The 21,169-nt window shown below is 42.3% G+C and overlaps 1 protein-coding gene across 4 annotated transcripts in view; it reads right to left on the bottom strand.

Annotated features, from left to right (window-relative positions):
• Positions 1-8,947: 8,947 nt before the first annotated feature.
• Positions 8,948-21,169, bottom strand: part of PPP1R21 (protein phosphatase 1 regulatory subunit 21) — a 64,027-nt gene continuing 51,805 nt past the window's right edge. For 2 of the 4 annotated variants that reach the window (XM_047068074.1, XM_047068075.1), the window contains 5 exons: positions 17,579-17,611; positions 16,305-16,421; positions 13,325-13,423; positions 12,235-12,363; positions 8,948-9,761 (listed from right to left, as the gene is read on the bottom strand). In XM_047068074.1, coding sequence (XP_046924030.1) covers positions 9,732-9,761; positions 12,235-12,363; positions 13,325-13,423; positions 16,305-16,421; positions 17,579-17,611 — 408 coding nt within the window. In that variant the 3' untranslated portion in view covers positions 8,948-9,731. Of the gene's footprint in view, positions 9,762-12,234; positions 12,364-13,324; positions 13,424-15,503; positions 15,770-16,304; positions 16,422-17,578; positions 17,612-19,863; positions 19,978-21,169 lie in introns of those variants that run through there. The other 2 variants (XM_047068076.1, XM_047068077.1) reach the window with 2 other exon arrangements.

The following is a 21,169-nucleotide window of genomic DNA, read 5'->3' as shown; positions in this document are numbered from 1 at the left end:
TGCAAAAACTTGACAAATACTCGCAAGCACAAAAAAAAAAACCCTCAAAAGCACCTGTAATCCTACCATCCACTTTGATGTTTGTAATTCCAGTATTTTTTGATGTATTTTCAAATAGTGAGATTATAGTACTTTCTATTTCATAACTTGCTTTTAAAACTTAACACCGTACCCTAAGCATGTTCTATGTAAGTCAGTGTTCTTGTACAATACGGTTTTTAAAGGCCACATCATAGCCCTTTGGGCTATTTTACTTCTTAACAACCCTTGCCCTTCTTCCTCTCTGCAGGCCCCACACTTCATGTATTTCCAATTCATCTGACCCTCCCAGATGATAACTGGCTGCTTTCTATCGGCTAATTGGGGATGCAGGCTTCATCTTACCATCCAGATGACCCGCTCCTTAGCCTTCACTTTACTGGCCTTCATTCATCCCCATCATGCAGAGGGGCCTGTTGGGCTACACAGCAAACATTGGTGTCTGATGCCAAACCACTCAAGATTCCATGAGGTGGCACAGAAGCTAAACAAGGCAGAAAGGCAATTTCTTTCCCAACAGTATAAGGCTGACCTCTAGGGCATTAAATACAGTATTAAAAATCCTCAGGAAGAGGAAGAGACAAAAGATTTTTATCTGCGTGCATTGTTTTCCTAAGCAACAGAGCCAAACAAGTTCAAAACTTACAGGCTTTCTATTTGAATGAAAGTAACAACACTTACTTATCAATGACATTTTAAGACCACAGTAAAACCGAACTAATTCATACTAATGGGGAACTATCAAACTGCATCAGTGGAGAAATATGAATTTACATCCTTTTTAAACTAAACTTTATTTCCAGTGAAAAAAAGTTTTTTTAATGTTTATTATTTTTGAGAGAGCAAGAGACAGAGCACGAGTGGTGGAGGGGCAGAGAGAGAGGGAGACACAGAATCCAAAGCAGGCTCCAGGCTCCTAGCTCCAAGCTGTCAGCATAGAGCCCAACGCAACGCGACATGGGGCTCAAACCCATGAACCATGAGATCACGACCTGAGCCAAAATCCTACGCTTAACCGACTGAGCCACCCAGGCGCCCCTCCAATGAAATTTTTTTTTTAAGAAATCTTTATTTCCAGGGGCGCCTGGGTGGCTCAGTCGGTTAAGCATCTGACTCTTGATTTCGCCTCTGGTGATGATCTCATAGTTCATGAGTTTGGTTTGTGAGTTGGAGCCCCGCATCTGGCTCCACACTGACAGAGAGGATTCTCTCTCTATCTCTCCCTCTCTCTCTCTCTGCCCCTCCCCCGAGCACACATCCTCTCAAAAATAAACTTAAAAAAAGAAATCTTTATTTCCAAATAGTTCAACACTTTGACCTGTTTTGACAAGTTGTTCAGAGCTTGATCCTAATACATTTGTTACCACCACATTTAGCGTTCTTATAGAAACAGAAACAGCTGAAGTTCTTAAGAAGAGCATTCTCCCTAAAGACAATAAGTGTTCAACACCCCCTGCGATCCTGCTCACACAGCTCACCCCTCAGGGAAGTGTTTTCTTCTTAGTCATGTGGACGCAAACCTCAGCTCAGGCTCCCTCCCACCTCCCTCCAGTTCTGAGTGAGTGGGCAGAGGCTTGCCATCTCAACCCAGATCAAACCCTAAAACAAAACAAAACAAAACAAAACAAAATCCCTCCAAATTCCAGACTCGATCTGTCCAGACGCATCTGAGAATTAACGAGCTCCTTCTAAGCACCCAGAGAACTAAGCCTGTCATGGAAACACTGATTCAACCATAATGAGAACCGACATAAAACCGCACAAATGAACTAAACATTGTTCCACCCAATCGGAGCCAAGCTACAGCAACAGCCTCAGGAATAAAATAAGCAAGGCTGTTTTTCTTCTTTGTGGTCCTACTCATTTTAGCGCCTTCCACCGTTGTCTTCACAACTGTTTATGAGAAAGTGGGAGCGGGGGAGTTGGGAGAGAGATGGGGAGCCAGCCTGGGAAACGCCAACAAACACTGCGGTTTGTGTCAGGCAAATTACAACTTCTGGCCTGGGGGAGGCCTAACAGTCTGGGGTAGTCTGAAAACGAGCCACACTGAACTCCCATCTCCCACAACAGTTAAGTGTGGAATGAAGTCTTTATTTTCCAAAGATCAAGTTCTGCTCAGTATTTTTAGCAAGCATTCTTTTTATCTCTTTATTATTTTTAAATTTTTTTAATTTAATTTTTTTTCGGAATTAGAAAGGTTAATTATATGAAGTAACATTATTAATGGAAGAAAGTATATAGGAGGAAAGGCTACAAAAAAAAAAAAAGTTCAACCAACACAAATAGTAAAAACCTAAATAGAGCCTAAGTAGGAATATATTTTAATTTCCCCTTGGACCCACCAAGGGAGAGTTTGTGAGTCCAGGGGACCCAACACCAAATCTCAGTGAACGTCACTCCTGCAGGAAATGCTGGGGCAAGTGTGGAGGTCCCTTGAGACTGCGGCCGCTGGTCCTGGGTCGTCACCTACTAGAGCTGGGAGGGGACAGCGGCCGCTGGTCCTGGGTCACCACCTACTAGAGCTGGAGGGGACAGCTGCCGCTGGTCCCGGGTCACCACCTACTAGAGCTGGAGGGGACAGCCGGCCGGAGACACCAGCTGTGGCCCGAGGCAGGGGGACCAGAGCCTCCCGCGGAAAGGGGCGGGGGAGGGGCTGCAGCATGAAGAACGCGAGCCAGGAAGAAAGCAGGTGAGAGTCCTGGGCGCGGGGGGAATCCACAGCCCCCGAGGGAGGGTGACTCAGGTCGGGGAGGCCCGGACCGCGCACGGGTTACTAGGCGCCCCCCGCCCCCGCCCTCGAAAGTGTGTCTGGATTTTCTTTGCTGCTTGAGTTTTCTCTTTACAGCCGGACCCAGGTCCCAGCAGTCCCAGGGCCGACGTGCGTAGGGGAAGCCCGGTCGGGGCCCTCCCGGGATGCCTCTGGGGGCGGCAGAGGCGGAGGGAGGGAGATGGGGCGCCCGCGCACGGCGCCCAGAGAGCCCGGGAGATGCCCGCGACCCGGGGGCGCGCGCGCTCCCCGCCCGCAAACTTTCCCAGCCAAGTAGGTGTGGCCCCACCCTGCAGAGAAGGATCCCCTTGCCTGCCCGACTGTCCCCTGGGGCTGGTCACTCACCCGCAACGCCGCTGGGGCTCCGACTCCGGCGGCCGCCATCCACTACGGAGGAGGAGGAGCGGGAGGAGGAGGAGGGGGAGGGGATCCGGGGGGAGGGGGGAGGGGGAGGGCCCGGAGCCAGCAGGAGTGGAGCCTGCAGGAGTGGCGGGGAGGGAAGGGGGCGGCCACCCCGCGGGGACTCCAGTCCCCGCCCCACCTCCTCTCCGTACCCTGCCGGCCCCCTTTCTCTCCCCACTCTCTTTCCAGCCCTGGATCCCCCAAAGTCTTTTCAGGTGTCCTATTCTCATTCTCTTCCCTCTGGCGCATCTTCCTTCCCCTGAGTCTCCAGCCCCCAAGAAGGGGAGAACATGCTCCCTCCAGCAGAAGTTGGTGGGGAGGGGAGTGTGGGAGCTACAGTATATATGAGTGTGTGAGCCCCCTTGAAGCAGATGGCTGGGACCCTTGGCAGGTCTGAGGCCAACCTGCACTTTCTGGGCCTTTGTCATCATTTCTAGGTGGTGGGATGATGGAGGAGGGGGTGTCTTTGTGGGCATGCTTTCCACGTTGCTCCACTGAGAGATTTTTTTGGTTTATTTTGTTTGGCTTTCTCTTGTGATTAGGAGAACTAAAGAATTATTTTTGAAGTCTCTGTTGAGTGCCTCCTCTTTTCCCTTCAGGTGGAACCAGCACTGGTCAGGATAAGATGAAAGGTACAGTCAGTCCTTATGAGGAGGACCCTGGATGGCTTGTGAAGGGCCAAGCTGTGTGGATGGGGCAGGGCGGAAATATTTAAAGATGCCTCCTACGTGCTGCCTGCAGAGGACAGAAGAGATAAGGGGAGTTTGTCTCCCCAGGAGAGGTTAGAGGGGGCTTCCCGTCCCTACTCCATCACCTGCTAGGATTTGACTGCAGGCAAGTCAGTCATTGGGCTGCTCAGCCTCTTTTGCAAGTGGGGCTGCCTCACTGGGAGCCAGTAAGAATTGAAAGGAGATCTGCCTGTGTGCCTTTTATCCTGGAGGGATACCCAACCCCAGGATGGGGTGTTTGAACAGATACTGAGGGGAGAAAAGAGGACATTCCAGGCCCTGGGTCTAGTGCTTTGGATACTGGCAAGACTGGAAAGCTTAGAGGTGGAAAATGTTTGGATGGGAAGGTGGAACATAAAGCATGAAACTGGAAAACATGTTTTTAAGCAAAGGAATATTTTGCTCCAGGCGGTGTCCTATTCACTCTTGGATCCCCAAAGCCTAGCATACAGTAGGTACTAGTAAACCCTTGTGGACTCAAAATGACAACTGAAGAATATTGACCTAACATTCTGAAAGATGAACTATCCAGCAAGGGAGAGCTTGGGCCCAAAGAGAAAAGTTAGGGGACCCTAGTGAACATGTCAACTTGAAGTGCTATGCCTGGATGGTAGAAAGGAAATGAGGGAATTCCCCGATACATCCTTGCCTTGGCATAGCAACGTGATTCTCTTTTAAATGCTCTTTCAAGTGTAGGCTTGTTTTTGACCTTGGAGTTCTGGGTGAAATAAAAAAGATACTCAGTATTGTATTCAAAAACCATCCTGAATCTACATTCAGAGAGGATACAGGCATGCCTGAAGTCACACCACAGGATCTACTTAGGATACTTTTATTCTCAGATGAAATTTCTAGTGGTTTTTATGCTTAGAATACCCTCAACAAATAGAAAAAAGGACCAGGTCCTCCTCTTTTCCCTATTTCCTCTGGCTACCATCCCAGTGATGGTCAAGTGTTGAAGAAGGTCAATAGAGAGCCTAGGGAACAGGAAGTCACCTGATAGGCAGCTTTTCAGAGACTCTTCTGTGGAACCAGACAGGTAATGGCCCCAAGTCCACCTTCTGGTAAGGAGCTGAGAGAGGTGCAGAGCAAGAAGAACAAAGGAAGAGGGAAGCAGAGGAAGGGAAGCAAAGGATGCCTTGACCCTGGGCATTCTGGCTAAAGCTCCAAATTGAACTTTCTAGGTTTGGTGAATAAGCCAACAGGCCTTGGGGGGGGGGGGGGGTGCAGGGAGCAGCCTATCTCAGAAAATGCCGCAGGTAACAACTTAAGAAAAGGCTCATACTGGTAACAACAATACACTTGACAAATGGCAATCATTGTTGCATTTAAATAGAGTTTTGAGTGCACCTTTTAAATTCTACCATCTTTGGATAAGTAGTGTGGCTTTGAATAGTAGGTTGCCCACCTAGTGAAAGAAATCTCCAAATTTGGAAACTTTGACACTATAGGCCCATAATTTTCTAAAGACCAAATACAGTTGGTTGAAAACCATTTATATTTTACAAGGGACTGTCCCTCCCCTTTCTGTGTGACTCAGTGTTGCCCCAAAGGTTGCCACTTTCATGAATGCAGATTTATTTCTTGAAACACCACCACATATTTCCAAAGAATCCTTTCTGGTAGTGCCCCTTTGTATCAAAATCTGATGGTAAACAGCTCAGTCTGGCCTCCATAGCTAAACTACCACAGCCTTCTATCACCAGCTGTTACCCCATTTTACTCCACTTCCTTTTCTTTTCCTTGCTCTATAAGTAGACTTTCAGACTAGCTCATTCTCCTTTTTATTTTTTCTTTTCCTAGCAGCTTTTCCACGGAAATCATTTAAAACTTCAAGCTGTTTAACAAAGGCTCCCCAAAGTGTCTGTACATATGACCTAGTAGATTAACTTGGAATTCCTCGAAACTCAAATCAGATGAAGCAGTCAGGATCAATTAATATAAACTCAAACCAGTTTGCAGAAATGCCCAAAGGGGATGTGGTTGGGAAAAGTAAGGACTTCAGATTTAGGACAAGCTTAGCCCTCAATGCTTGATAAAAACATTCTTCTCTAAAAACTTTACAAGTCACTATTTACAACATTCATTGAAGATAGGAGGAGGGCTTTTGGAAAACTATATTCAAAAAAAAATATTAGCCAGAAGATGGCTTCAATAAAAGTGAAGATTAAACAGGGGGAAATAACCACTATTTTACCTACGTGATTGCATTCAAGCCTGATGTTTGAAGAACACACTATTTTTAAACAACTTTCTCCATGAGGAAACCTGAATACTCTTTGGATAGAAATTTCCAGAGATAAACACATCCTCACTGAGCATGTCAAAATCAATGATAGTTACGGGGATGATCACTTATTTCAGAATGGCCTGAGATTGGCTATCCTTTATCCTGGGGATGGGACACTCTTAGGTGTGGGGCTTGGGCTACAGTTGGCCAGTTCCTTGGCCGGCTTCCTAAAATGTATCCAATTAGTATTTTGACCACCTGCTACAAAACACTGGGCTAGGCATGAATGGTTCCTGCCTCCCAGCATCTGTAGCTGCTCAGGGAGACTGCACACGTGATGATGATTGCACGTGGTATGTAGATAGTTGAACACAATAGAAGAGGTGTCCAGAAGATATAAACGAAAGCTGAGGAGAGAGAGAATATTCCTTAGCATCTGAGCAAGATGTTAGTGACGTTTTGTTCTTTGTTAGTTAACTGAACTGTGGAGTTTCTATTCTTGGACCTATGGTATGTCACCACTCAGCTATTCCACTGGTGTTTAGGGAGCAGTGGGGTTGAGTTCGGATTAAAGCTCCTGGTAAAACAAACACAAAGGTTCCAGGTGGGGGAGGTGCCTTTTGATTCTCCTATACCCACAAATGAGACAATAGCCCCCAGCATGTTTCCACCAGGAGTCAATTCTTCTAATCCTCTCCTTATGAAAAGTTACTCCCATGTTCTAGAGCCTCTTCTTTCAAAGACTGGGAAGAGCTATAATGGGTTTTCCTGCTCTAATGCTTTGATGGCCAGTTAATTTCCTAATTTGGAGCTAATTACTAAACTGCTTAAAAATTTAAGGCACAGGCAACCATCTACTGACAAGCTTTCCATTTATCACCATGGTGTCTGAGGACATGGCCCTTAGCAGAGAAAAGCAGCTTCCTTCTCTATCACAGAACAGATACTTCCTTGTCAGTGTGGCTCTGCCAGATTAGATTATTTAATAGCCATCAGCAACCAAGTTGCTCTCTTCATATGTTAAAGTGACAGAGGAGTTTGAAGACTTTTAAGAGCTAGAAGCGACTCCCAGGTTTAATGCTGCATAAAACAAAACTATAAACTGCATGTTTTTTCTGTTTAAGGATTTTTATTATAAAGAAGGCTTTAATTCATAGACATTCAGAAAGAATTTTTTTGCTCCCTGTTTTGGTGGCTCTCCCAGCTAACTGGTTCCTCATTTTTATTTTTACTCACATTTTTGTTCAGAAATAGTGTGGCTGAGTTTTTGTTTTGTTATGTTTTGTTTAAACAGATAATGAGTTTGGAAAGTGGTCATGTTATTAAAAAGTATGTTAGTTTCACTGAGAGTTTCTTACCAAAAGCAGTAGAGAATCCAGTTTAATCTGCTTGAAAGATGAACAGTGTTGCTTACAACATAATGAGGGGTGCTACTTAAAATGATACAAGGCACATGCGCTTTGTCAGTTTCTCCAGCTGTGCCTGTCTAGCCCGGGGCTGCTCGTGTGAACAGTGCCCCCTTGAGTTATGCAGCCGACTAACCAACCACCAGCCCCTTCTTATTAAAGAGCCTTTTTCTCTTCACTTGGAAATTTCTTACAATCCCAATTTTGATTAAAAACATACATTTTCACATATGCATGAAAAAAGGGCAGGAAGAAACAAAAATGTTAATGCCTGGATCTCTACCGAGAGATGCGCACTCTTGATACTCTTTCTTGCCTCCAAATTTTCAACAGTGAGCATGCAGTACATAATCAGGAGAAAGTAGGATATATGTCATTTCATTTCTGAGAACTCGGTCTTCCCCAGGAAGCAGTGCATGATTAAAGACCTTCCCCCCCCCCCTTTTTTTTCTTTTTAGCTTCACTCCTACATGGATTTCAGGTAACCATCTAATTCCCAATTCTGTGCCTAAACTAGAATTACCTCTCACTTTGCACTTCCCATGGCACTCAGGCCTTCCCTGAGAGGTTTACACAGAAGAGACAAGTCCTTTGAGAGGTAGGCTGCAGTGGTGAGCAGAGGAAAAAGGCAGTCCCTAGAAGGACTTCTCTATCCCAAACCCTCCAAAGGAGGAATAGAAATAGACTAGAAATGCCATAAGGACTGTCACAGAGCACTGAAGGCCTGGCAGGAGCTGGAAAGCCTAAGTTTATGAGGGAGCTAATCAGAATGGTTATTTGATCTCTTTCCCACAGTGCTTGGGGGCCTAGGTGCAGTTGCAGTGAAAACAGCTGGCTTAGCTGTTAGAGACCTGGAAATGAGGTCACAGAAAACAGAAAGGGGTAAGGGGCCCGTGCCTGGACAGGCAGGGCAGAATGGGACTGAGCTGATTCACTCAGAGGTCCCCAAGGCAGGATCCAAACACAGTCATTACTGTGAGCTCTGGGTCTCTCTCTCTACAGCAGGCAGCAGAGGCCATGGGGCGGAGGTCAAGGAGGTGGCCTTTGTGCTGAGCACAGAGGGAAACTGGTGATGAACTCTCAGCTAAACCAGAATAAGGCATTTTGGAAGGTGGCTAGAGAGGAGGCCCAAAAGAGATGCAGCAGGCAGGGAGGCGGGGAGGAGGGGCTTCAGGAACAGCTGAACTAATCTGGGGGCTTGGACATGGGGTGGAGTGGGCTTGAGCAAGCAGCTCAGGTAAAAGGAGAATATATTTAGAGAGTGCTGGAGACATACCAGAGGTTTATACCGGAATGATACAATGTTGATGACATAAACCAAGGAGAGCCTGAAGTATGGTTACAGGTACTGTTAAGGTAAAACGCAAAGCATTAATAAAGGATAAACCAGACAATTGTTCAATTTGGGGAATTAGAAAGGTTATATCTAAGTCAGGATTCTGTACATTTTGTAAGACATACTTTCATAGGTTTTGGTTTCCTTCATCAAATTTTCATAGCCTGAAAGTTTGACATAAGTACGAATTTATTGACATCAATTTCCTTAAGCTATTATTCCAACACAGAGAAGGTACTGAAGAGCTGTGATAATAAGACAATGATAATAAACCCACAAGATCTGAAGTTTGCAAGACCCACTCCCTCTGAGAGAGAGAGAGAGAGAGAGAGAAAATACGAATAAGTCTTCAAAAAGAATCTGGAGACTGCTTTCAATTATAGCAAGAAGGAACGCCAGTTTGACAATTTAAGCATTTTATCCAGAAACATAGATCTATTCCATAGATACCAAATCGATTACCATATAATTGAGTTTGAAAATATACAAAATATTTGTTGTTCTTACATACTGAAATTAAAACCTAATTTTAAAAAGTGCACAGTAAAAACAGCATAAGGAAACCTACGATATCCATGATACATGTATTGTTGTCCATTGTACTGTCAACATCAAATTCTGTATTTGCATTACTGGTTACAAATATACTTTAAATGTTTCAAGGCCATTTACAACACTGACTAGTTTACTAGGTCCAAAAGCAGCCCAGCTCCCTGAAGGTGGCCAGCACTGGGCACTGGACACTGGACAAGCGGTCTGGGTCCTGCAGCTCCACGCAAAAGTAGCAGCTTTGGAAGGAAGTCGCCAACCATCTATGTGTAAGCTATCGGCTCTTGTTCTTTTTAGAATTTCCCTGTGCAAAGAAAAATATCAACAATAAGAACACAGACTTCTAGAAAAGTAACCCAGAGTTTACAGGCCAAGCTCTCTGGAAGGCCGTAGTTCACTGTGGAAAACTTTAGCTTCCAAGACAGAGTACAGCTGGTAACCCTGCATTGCTAACTTTTATTCAGTAATCAAAAGGCAGTTGATCACTTTTAACTCCCCCACTAGCTATCTCCTCGACCCCTATCTGCCTGAGGGCTAAGAATCGGCAATAAAGAAAGAAAACAGAGCTATCTTGGATTTACCAAACCTCAAAAATTCATTTTGATCCAAAGACAAGGAAGTTTATGATTTCAGCCTAAACATGTTCTTAGCCTAAACATGTTTCCTTGTTGCTTAATAAATACCTTTTAAAGGTCTTAATAGATGCTAATTTTGAGTATGTGCCAACTAACGCCCCAGTGGAAATGATCATCTGAAAAAGGAAGCTCAGATACTGACTGAAAACTCAGGGGCAGATGTCTTACCTTATTCCCCATCTCCTCACATACGGCGATTTGGACTTTCCAGTTTTATGAACTTCTTTCTGGAGAAGCTCACTTTTTAGGAATACATTCTAACTAAATTCCTATACTTAACCATTACTTACAAATATATTTTTGTCATGTATGTGGGAAATGCCTGCAGAACACAAATATTTATAACAAGATGATAGCAAACAAAATGGTTCCAAGATGTTTACTTGGTATCCAATGGAGACCCTGTCAACTCAGCTGTAAGATGATTCTATAGCAACCTTAATTACTAATAAACGGCGGGTGGAGGTGGAGGGGCAAAATACAGGGATCACAGAATGATCAAAAAAAGGTTAACAAAATAAACTACAACGTGAGGAAGGATCTCAAGCCCAGCATTTCATTAAGGATGTATTTTAAGGACTAGATTAAAAAGTTCAGAGAGGACTTGAAAATTCCCTAACTGCTAAAGTAGCTGCAATACAGTTACCTTCGGGACAATGAACTTTGCTGTAGTCAACATTCATCCCTTTCAATTCAGAACAAATGTCTTCTGCACCCTGAAGTCTGCCACTTCTTTCCAAATGTTAGGAGCTAAAACAGGCTTTCTCATAATACTCATACTAATGTATGTGCTTTCTACCATCAACTTGTGAGCTAGCTGTTGCCCTCCTGTAACACCAAGAAAGAGGCCAAAAGAGTTACAGGGAGGCATTACTTAAGGACCAACCCCCACCCATCACCTCCGAGCTCGTTTCCTGAAACAAAAGTAACTAGAGAACCACAATCAAACTCACACTGTCTGGTTACCATCATCACAAGATGTCCCAGAAAAGTATCACAGACATTCTCTTGCTTTCTCCAAAGCGGCCAGGGGCCAATCAGTATCATGAGGCTACACCGAGAAATGGTATTATATAATGCAGATGCCAATGCACTAACAGGATATATTTCCCAAGGAGACACCAAATGAGCAGAATGCTGCCCTCACCACCACTAGCCGATGTTAAATAAAGCTATAGTTTGTTCATTTCTATTTCCTCCCCAGTGCTAGCAGCACATAGAAGGAATGGCTGCTAAGTCAATAAGAGGCAGCAGCAGATTTCAAAGAGCACAGGTTAGAGACAGTAAATCCCACCTGGCAGTGGTACAGTATTGTCTGAGTTACAAAACATGCTAAGTATGTGAGAGGCTTCCTAAAGCCTGTCTTTCATGGTAAAAGAATATATACATTATGTGACAACAATAGAGACATGATATGTAGATATACACTTTAATATAAGGATAGTACTAATATCTGTTGATCTCAAGACTGGACAAGCAGTGGCTTTATGGAAATGAAAGCAAAAGAAAATTTTGCAAAAGGACAAGACATTCCTAGCTTTATGGATGTGTATGAAAATAAATCTGCTAAAGAAGGTCACTCTTCAACAGCACCGTTTTAGTTTCATGGGTGGCTCAGTCGGTTAAACTTCTGACTTTGGCTCAGTTCATAATCTCACAATTCACAGGTTCAAGCCCGTATCGGGCTCTCTGCTGTCAGCTCAGAACCCACTTCAGATCCTCTGTCCTTCTCTCTCTGCCCTGTGCTCTCTCTCTTTCTCTCTCTCTGTCCCGCCCCCATGCACATGCTCTCTCTCTCTCTCAAAATAATAAACACTAAAAAAAAAAAAAAAAAGAACAATTCATATCATAACCTGCCTAAACAGTCCCCCTAAATGATAAAATAGTAGAATGCCAAAAATGCCCAAAATCAAAGGACACAGTATTATTAAAGGCCTTAGAGGTCAGACCTCCTCTCAACTTATAATTCAGTCAAAGAAACTGAATTTTACTTTTGGATAACAGGACAAATTGTGTGAAGAATAATTATTTAAAAATACTTTAAATCTCTTAACCTTTGCTCCTGAAATGCATAGCAATGAAATACTTCATATTACATATGAAATACTGTATGTGAGAGACCTCCTCCTTCCCCTTCCCTACCTTACTGGACATCTTCAGTGTGTCAATCTCTTCTCTCTGTTTAGATAATGTCTCGTTCATGCTGCACAGGTGGTCACTCATCATACTTAACTGATCCTCATAACTCCTCTTGGTAGTTGTCAGCTCATCCTAAATGGCAAAGGAACAGAGGGAAAAAAGACAAATCAAAACCCCCCTAGTCACCCACCTCAAAGCTTTTTTAATTTATGAAAGAAATTTGAAAAAAGCAACCTATCAAGATGACCTATCTGATCAATTAACATAAAGGACAAGCCATAGGCCTTAACAAAATTAAAACAAATGAGGGGAAAAGTTTTTCTTCTTTTCAGCCTTCAAAATAGGTTTTGAATTTCTTTGCAAAAAGACTTTCCTTCTACCTCAGGTATAAAATTATGACAAAGAACAAGAGGGCTACATTGTCTTTCCAACTCTCCTCAGGTTTTCCCCAAGCCTCAAGGCCCTCAGCCCTCAGGGCAGGACCCTCCTTGGAGGAAGCACCTTTGTCTTCCCATCTCTCTGCTTGCTCCAGCCCCTTAAAATCTAATCCTGTGCTCCTAGCTAATCTGATTAACTAATCTGAAATTAGGAGGGGGCAGGTGTTGCTGTGCTAATGTGTTTTTTCTCTACCTATATCACGTTTATATTTAACAGAGGCTTTCTGGAAACAAGGCTTTTAAAACAGACCAGTGAGGAAGGAGGAATATTCTGCAGCCCCACCTTTCAGTTCAGGTCAGTTTTATGAAATGGTAAAGACAAGAATCAGAGTCATGTGAACAGAGCAAGTGTACAGCCCGTCACAACGGAGATTAGCACGGGGAATGGGGAGGGAGGACTGGGGGTACATAAGTATCATTTAAGGAAATGCTGACTATAAAGCTATTCAAAAGAAAATCAAGTCAGAGAAAGAAGCAATACACAACTTTCTGCCTGACATAAGTTACTTTAAAATGAGTTAGAACTAAAGTGGTTAGAAAAATGCATGTCTACAGGTCAAATGCCACTACTTTTGAAAGGAAACGCTGACTTTGCTGCCCAAGAACTTTCAGTGAAAACCGTATTAACATTGTGTAGGTAACACTTCTGAACTCACCTGAAGTCTGCTGATGTTCTGACCAGCTACTTTCATCTCTTCCGTCAGTGCCTCTTTAGACTTTTCGGCCAAGGCCAGTCTCTTAGAGAGTGCTCGGCACTGTTAAATTAGAAAACATCCCATTATCTCAGGGGGCATTTCCCCCAAACCAAATTCACTTTAGGCCTGTACCACACACTGAAGGACACAGAAAGATGTGGTCCCTCTCACCACTTTAATAAGCAAAAACATCTACTAACCCAAGCTCACCAAGGTTTTCCTAGCTCTAGCCTGACAACCAGTGGTTACAAAAACTTAAGAAGTTGGGGGTTTTTTGTTAAGAATTTATTTATTTTTAAATGTTTATTTATTTATTTAGGGGAAGAGAGAGAGAGGGTGCATGCGTGCATATGAGCAGGGGAGGGGCACACAGAGAAGGAGAGAGAAAATCCCAAGCAGGCTCCATGCTGTCAGCACAGAGCCAGACAGGAGGGGAGTAGGGGTGCTTGATCTCATCACCCATGAGATCATGACCTGAGGTGAAATCAAGAGTCAGACACTTAACCAACTGAGTCACCCAGGTACCCCTAAAAATTTAAGTAACCTCTATACCCAATATGGGGCTTGAACTCACAACCCCAAGATCAAGAGTTCCATGCTCTAGTAACTGAGCCAGCCAGGCGCCCCTTAAGAAGTTTTTTACATTTACCCAGGATTCATTTATACTCAAACTGGATGAGAACAGAAGTGGTTATTTCAAAAGTTATCAATGATTAGTCAGTCAGAGAAAGATAAAAATCATATGACTTCACTCATATGAGGACTTTAAGAGACAAAAGAGATCAACATAAGGGAAGGGAAACAAAAATAATATAAAAACAGGGAGGGGGACAAAACAGAAGAGACTCATAAATATGGAGAACAAACTGAGGGTTACTGAAGGGGTTGTGGGAGGGGGGATGAGCTAAATGGGTAAGGGGCACTAAGGAATCTACTCCTGAAATCATTGTTGCATTATATGCTAACTAATTAGGGTGTAAATTTTAAAAAATTAAAAATAAATAAATAAATATGTTAAAAAAAAAAAGTTATCAATGGCATCTGACTTTGCAATATGAATCCTAAGGCAATTTTCTCGTGTTTTAAGTCCTCTGTTATAGAGACCACATTACAGGAACAATAAAAGCTTTACAGTCCCAGGCTACAGATTAGGCTCAATCTACAGGGAATATGAAGTCAGTGTAGGAATCTGAAGATCCCAGCTGCTTTCTCTGGGGTTCTACCAAAGCTGGGCTATCCAGAGACAGAGCTCATCAAGAAGAGAAAAGAAAAATTCTGTTTCTCACTATTGTTTAAAGACAGTGTGCCATCAAAGGATCACTAAACTTTCTGATAAGGCCGCGAGACTGACAAGGAGGATCTGTTGAGACACATCTGAATCTGTGTCGACATCACTCAGACTAACCATTCCAGTAAAGTCATACGGAGGGCTCACCACTTCCTGTTTACAGACGAGGAAAAACTAGGACAATGTAAAAATTGTTGTTATCACATTGTGCTGAAAACATTTCCCAAGATAAGCAAATCTCTTGGAAATGAAACAGCCAACACTCCCCAGCTACTCATTTCATTCCTCACAAGAGAATTCCACCAAATCAACCACCATTTATTAACCAAACATCTACTATGTGCTCAGCACCAAACCTGAAAAAGAGGGAGAGATTTGCAAGGCACAGGTCCTCAGAAAGACGACAATCCAGTCTGGGACACTAACTCCAAAGGCAGTTAGGGATCCAAACAAGGACATGGTTGCATGGCCTCAGAAGCTCAGCACCACAGCAGCACCAGCGTAGGTCAGCCAGTTCGCTGTGCTCCCCATTTTCTACAGCCCAACAAGCAGTCACTCTTATTAACTGATCAAAGAGGTGTGGAATGGTGGTTTGTGAACAGCATGGACCTAGGCACATCATTTCTTCCAGCAAGAAAAAAAGAAGCAAAGTCCCTCTCCACATCTAGCAACTGGCTTCCTATCAACCCCTCTATCTCCGTAGTACAGTAGAAAATCACAAAGTCAGGCCCAGTACTGGGTGTTGTCTTTTCTTTCCCAATTTCTTTAACAATTTATTTATTTTTTTAAGTAGGCTTCACACCCAGAGTGGAACCCAGTGTGGGGCTTGAAGACCCTGAGATCCAGACCTGAGCTGGGAGCAATGGTCAGACGCTTACCCGACTGAACCACCCGGGCGCCCCTCAATCTCTTTAACAACTTAAAGCATTATAATTCTCTGTCTGACATCTAAAACTGACCTTTAGTGTAAAGTTTTAAGTGAGAGACCTTACAGGTATTCTTACAGGTTGAGCACATCCATTCTATCGCTGCACTTTCTTGCTTCATTCTCTCCCTTCTAATTAATGAACTGGTGTAGGATGTTATTGAGTATCTTGCATAGGGTTTTTCTAATTCTCCTAAGAAAATGAGTTATTTGGTTAGGGAAGAAGAAAATGTAACAAAAAGATTATATATCAAAGGTTAAAAAAGGTCACATTTTATCATTTATAGGATTTTATCACTTATTCATTTTATCATTTATAGGAACTCGTTTCTACAACTTGTCACTTAGGAAAAAAAGAACCAGTCATATTTTTTTAATTTCTTTGCATAAAATTCCTTGACTTGTGAACGTCTACCTGCCTATAATTCTCTAAAACAAGCAATCTCTAGCAATAATGCCCCAAACATATATTATGTGACCATAGGAAAGGTGAATGATAAGTCTCTCAACTGTCTTTCAGTAATTTGGAAATGACAAATCAGTCCCTATGTACTGAAATGAGGATGTGGGGTTGGATGCAGGCTGACCAATATGAACTCCAACCAACTTCACACGGATGCATAGACACGAACTTCTCTCTTCGAATGAATAGCAGGAGACCAGGACAGTGACCTAATTGCTGACAGGGTGAGGAAAAAGCCCCCAAATCTAATTAAGTCTCCACTCACCTCAGCGTAAAAATGCACTGACTTGCTGTCAGCCAGCTGCAGTTGAGATGTCAGCTCCACTATCCTTGCCATGTAGTGATTTTTAATTAAGTCTTCACGAGACTCCACATCTGGAACCTGAACAGAGCACAAATAACTAACTAAATAAATGCCAGTGAGACGAAGCAGTTCCAGAAAAGATTACCATCACTCCAAAAGAAAAAAGAAAAGGACAACATTTTGTACACTTTCATTTTAAATCGGATAGGGAATCATAGTTTTCCTACCCCTCAAAGAAACTTCAGACAAGCCAGGTAAATGTGTATTCTAAATACCTCTTATTCTGCATTTCTGCCTATCTCACAATAAGGTCGTGGCTTCAAAAGAACAGAGCATAAGTGAAGTACTGGGAGGCCCACTACCTCTGGAGTCATGTCCCTTCATCCAGCCTTGAGAAGCCACAGACCTGTCTGACACCTACATCCTCTCCAACCGGAAGAAGGCAGGGGAAAGGGAGCATTGTTGGAACCCCTAAAATCTGAACATTCTTTTTTCCCCTCAAATTATCTTAAAACAGCTCTAATGTTCTTAAACACACTAACCAATGAAACCATTTCTATTCTGAACAGTTCATGGGCCTTGTCCCACACCAGTATTTCCTCTAGTTACTCTAGCAATGGTATGTTATTGAGTTTTAAGTTTAAAAACACAGAGAAATTTCAAGATTACCTAAAGTAAAAGGCCAATAGGGAAATCGAATTTACCAACCTACTTGAACTATATTTACCAGCTTGCTATACTGAGTAGAAAGCTGAATAACTTCGGTGTTCCTTGAATGGTTATTTATAAAGTTACACTTTACAATATTTCAAAACTCAAAAGCCAAATTTGGGTTCACTCCCTTGAGGACTGGAAAGAACTGGCAAGCACACTACACTGTTGGTCAAGACCCTGAAAAGCCCTCTCCCCAGCCTGCCCACTAGGAGGGCTAACACCTCCAGCCTCCTTCAGGATGCCAGCGAACTGATGGCCAAGCTCGCACCACACCTTGTCAAACTGCCAAGCCAAGTCGTTCAACGAGACAATTACAAAAACAGGCTGCAATTTGTTGGTGACAGTTAAAATAGAACCAGAAAGAAAAGCAACATGGATCCGTGGATGGAGGAGAAAAACACTGGCTCCACAATTTCTAGAATGGTCAGAAAACAATTAGAGAAAGCTGACTTTTGCTGGACTTTGTGAACAAACATACAGTCAAATATTTACTAACAAATATGACGCTAAGCACACATTACCTCATTGTCAGATGTCCTGGTTAAAATCCCAATCTAGAATATAAGGGGAAAAAAATCCTTAGAACAGATTGTTTTCACTTCAAATACAATGATTGAAACAGTTGTAATATTTTCGCTTCTCAGTTCACACTGTTTTTAAGTGCTCTGGGAGTGCAGTCCTAGATCATCACCCTGTAAGGTCTTTTACTACAAGGAAGCTGTACCTACAGAGAGCTAACTGTGTTCACTATTTCCATCATGAGGCAGTAATGGATAATGATCATCACTATTTCCTCTATCAAAATGCTGTAGTCATTTTCACTGAAACCCAACAAATTGCCTGGGAAGAGAGGGAGAAGAGCTTTGACTCATCATTTCTGGGCCTATTTCCAAAACAGTAGCCGAGGAGGGGTAAAGACAGTTTTATGGTGACCATAATAACTAAACATTCCAAACAGAAAATACAAATAACAAACATTCTGCTGAAAGTTCAAAAGGAGAAAGAAGAAATACACTTTTGATACAATGTTATGACATTAATAAATACTAATTTGAGGTTTAAATTAATGAAAAAGAAAATGTAATTTCAGACACATTAAAGTACTGCCAGGTTGCTTTTGTGGATTAAGATTTCAAAAGCAGATAGTCATGAATACTGATTTCAGGTTATTGTTCAAAGTGGAAATGCATGTGCTTGGGCACAATAACTTAAGGAAACTTGGAAACTCAGTTTCAGTGGATTCTGATACTCACAGATCACACCAATAAACAGTTTTCACAGATTCTAAATAATTTCCTCCAGAGTATTACTCTGAACAGTGAACAGAGTATCAACAGAGTGTATGCTAATGAATGTCATGCCCACCTAGCTGTAAAAGAATCTTTTATACTACTTTTTTTTTTTAATAGAACCATAATTTTCTACTCACTGAAGCAGGAGTAGCAATTAGTCTTTCTCTTTTAGTTAAAAGCTGTTTATGGTAACATGCCAATCATTTAATTTTATATATTCAAATATGACTACATTTGGCAAGAGAAACTACGAGCATGCATCTATATTCTGCCTCCCCACCCTTATCCAGTGACTCCCTGGTTACGGTTTGAGAATGTATTATAGCACACAGACCCACAGAGGAATGGTAGTAGATAAATGGAAGGAAAAAAATCAACATACATAATTTCAACATGTTCTCATATGATGCTAATGAGCGTAAACTGATATGGCCCTTTTAGAAAATAATTTGGCAATAAAGGTCAAGAAACTTGAAAACATTCATGTCTTTTGACCTAATAGTTCTAACCCTGAGACTGTATCCTGAAGACATCATCCGAGATGCAGAAAGAACCTTATGCACAAAAGGAGATGCTATTTAAAATAGCACAAATTATAACCAGTGTCCAATCATAGGTTAACTAAGGTATATTCTATATAGAATACTATGCAATCAACAACTAAGTTTATACAGAGTTCTAATAATAGGATAAATATTTATGTGTTCACATTACCTTAAAAGATTTGGAATGATATGTAGCACAGTATCAACCAGGCATGAAATTTTGCAGGAAAAATGTTAACAGTAGTTGCTTTGAGTATTCAAGAGAATGTCAACTTTTTTCTTCTTTAATTTTCTGTAGTTTTAAATTATCTACAATGTACATGTATTCTCTTTATACATAAAATATATATACTTAAAATTCTATGAATGCTCTTTAATTCCAGCAAGAAGCAGAAATTTGTATTATTCTGTGCCTTTTCTTTCTTGAGGTTACTGACATCTTTGATTACAATGAACTGATAGGTGGCTGAATGCTCAAATTACCCTATAGGTATTTTAATGACAAATAATATGCATTCAACTACCAAACTGCCACAGAGTTAGAAATAGTAAGTTTCTTTCTGATGTAACTTTTTCAGCCCCAAGGTGCTTAAACCAAAGTAATCTTCTGAGGACTTGTAAGATGAGCTTCCTTAGTCAATCAATTAACTTTAAAATGGGTACAGACTTGCTCCTTACACCCAAAAGGAACATGACAGAAAGGACACACAGAGCTGCATGCTTAGTCAGTGAAGTTCACTAGGGGTAGGTGGGGAAAGACAAGGGGATAAAAAGAAAGGCTGAAAAGGAGAAATGTCAAGGAAGGCAAAACACCATCACTCTTATATCTCTGTGGTCTCCAGGCTGGTTTTGGCAAGAATCGCCACGCACAGGAGGAAGGAGAGTTACGTGCTGAGACCCTGTTCCTGGCCTGCAACACTCTCCTCGTGCCTTGGACTCCTATTCACTTCTGAACCCCATCCATATTACCTCTTCTGCGGCATCCTCCCCGCGCCCTCCAGCAGCTTTCTCTGTGATCCCACAGCGCTCCACAAATGTCTATCCATGATTGTATTCCATTAGAGTGAAAGCCACAAAAACTGACTGTGAAAAATGAAAGGAGGCCAGTCACGTCTTTGTTCTCTAATCCTGACCATCAGAGACAACACCCACAACTAGGGTGCATGAAAAATGTGACACCTCAAGTGTACCTAAAATCATGGGCAGAATTGTGAATTCAAGAAAGTCAAGGAGAAGGAAAGAGGAGTTGAAAGGCAAAAGTATGTGAGTATTGAGATGATGGGGGTAATGGATACACAAATATCAAAAGAAATAGCTTGAACAAAGAGAGGGAAGCAAAAATGCCAAGAACATTATCAGGGAAGAGCTCAATTTGGCTTTGTATGAGGAAATGTAGAAGACAGGGCTAGACAGGTAGTCTGGAAAAGGTATCCACACACCTTGAACAAATGAGTGGATTATATTCTATAGATAACAGAGCTACCAGAAGTCTAAAGCGAGAGAGTGCATTATCAGTAATATACTCTAGGAAAATTATTCTGATAACACCTTATAAGGTGGGTGGGAGGAAAGAGACCCTTGCGAGATGCAGACAGAAATCTGCGAACAAAAGAAATCAAGGCCATGTACAGAGATGCTAACTGGACAGACTACTTAAAATAACACTGACTTCCAATCTCAAGCACAAATAAAGTCATCATCACTCATGCCCCAAGAGTGCTCAGTACTAAACGTTTCCCACATCCCTGGGAAGTCCTTCTCACTTACATATGGAAGAATCAAATAAAAACACAGTCCTCAATTTTCAGCAACCGACATTAATGACTCAAATACACCAGTGTTGCCAACTCCCAGCACTTCAGAAAGGCAAGCAGTAAACAGATGAATTGATGTCAGCTGATCTATTTTCTGACACCAATCAGATCACAAGGCCATGGTCCCAGATACCTTGGGTTCCATCCTAGTTCCATCACTTACCAAGTGTATGACTTCAGCTGAGTTTTTTCACCTCTCTGCCCCCCAGTCTCATTTACAAAACAGAGACACGATAGTATGTACAATCTCATAGGATCTGTATGAGGACTGACTGAGGTAACATACTAAAAGTCCTCAGCACTGTGGCCGGCCCAAGATCACTACAATCACTACTGTTGTATCAGCACTCTTCCCGGTCTAGTCTGGTCCAACAGTTACTCCCTCCACCAGCAACTCTACTGCTTAGTGCAAGTGTGAGACGAGCAAAGGAACAGGTATAGGAAAGGAGAAAGAGACAGGA

The sequence above is a fragment of the Lynx rufus genome, unplaced genomic scaffold, assembly GCF_022079265.1.
Source record: "Lynx rufus isolate CCGP_SWC_20201006 ecotype Redwood Valley unplaced genomic scaffold, mLynRuf1.p SCAF_8, whole genome shotgun sequence".
Classification (NCBI taxonomy): Eukaryota; Metazoa; Chordata; class Mammalia; order Carnivora; family Felidae; genus Lynx; species Lynx rufus.
This window is presented reverse-complemented; position numbering and strand designations above follow the sequence as displayed.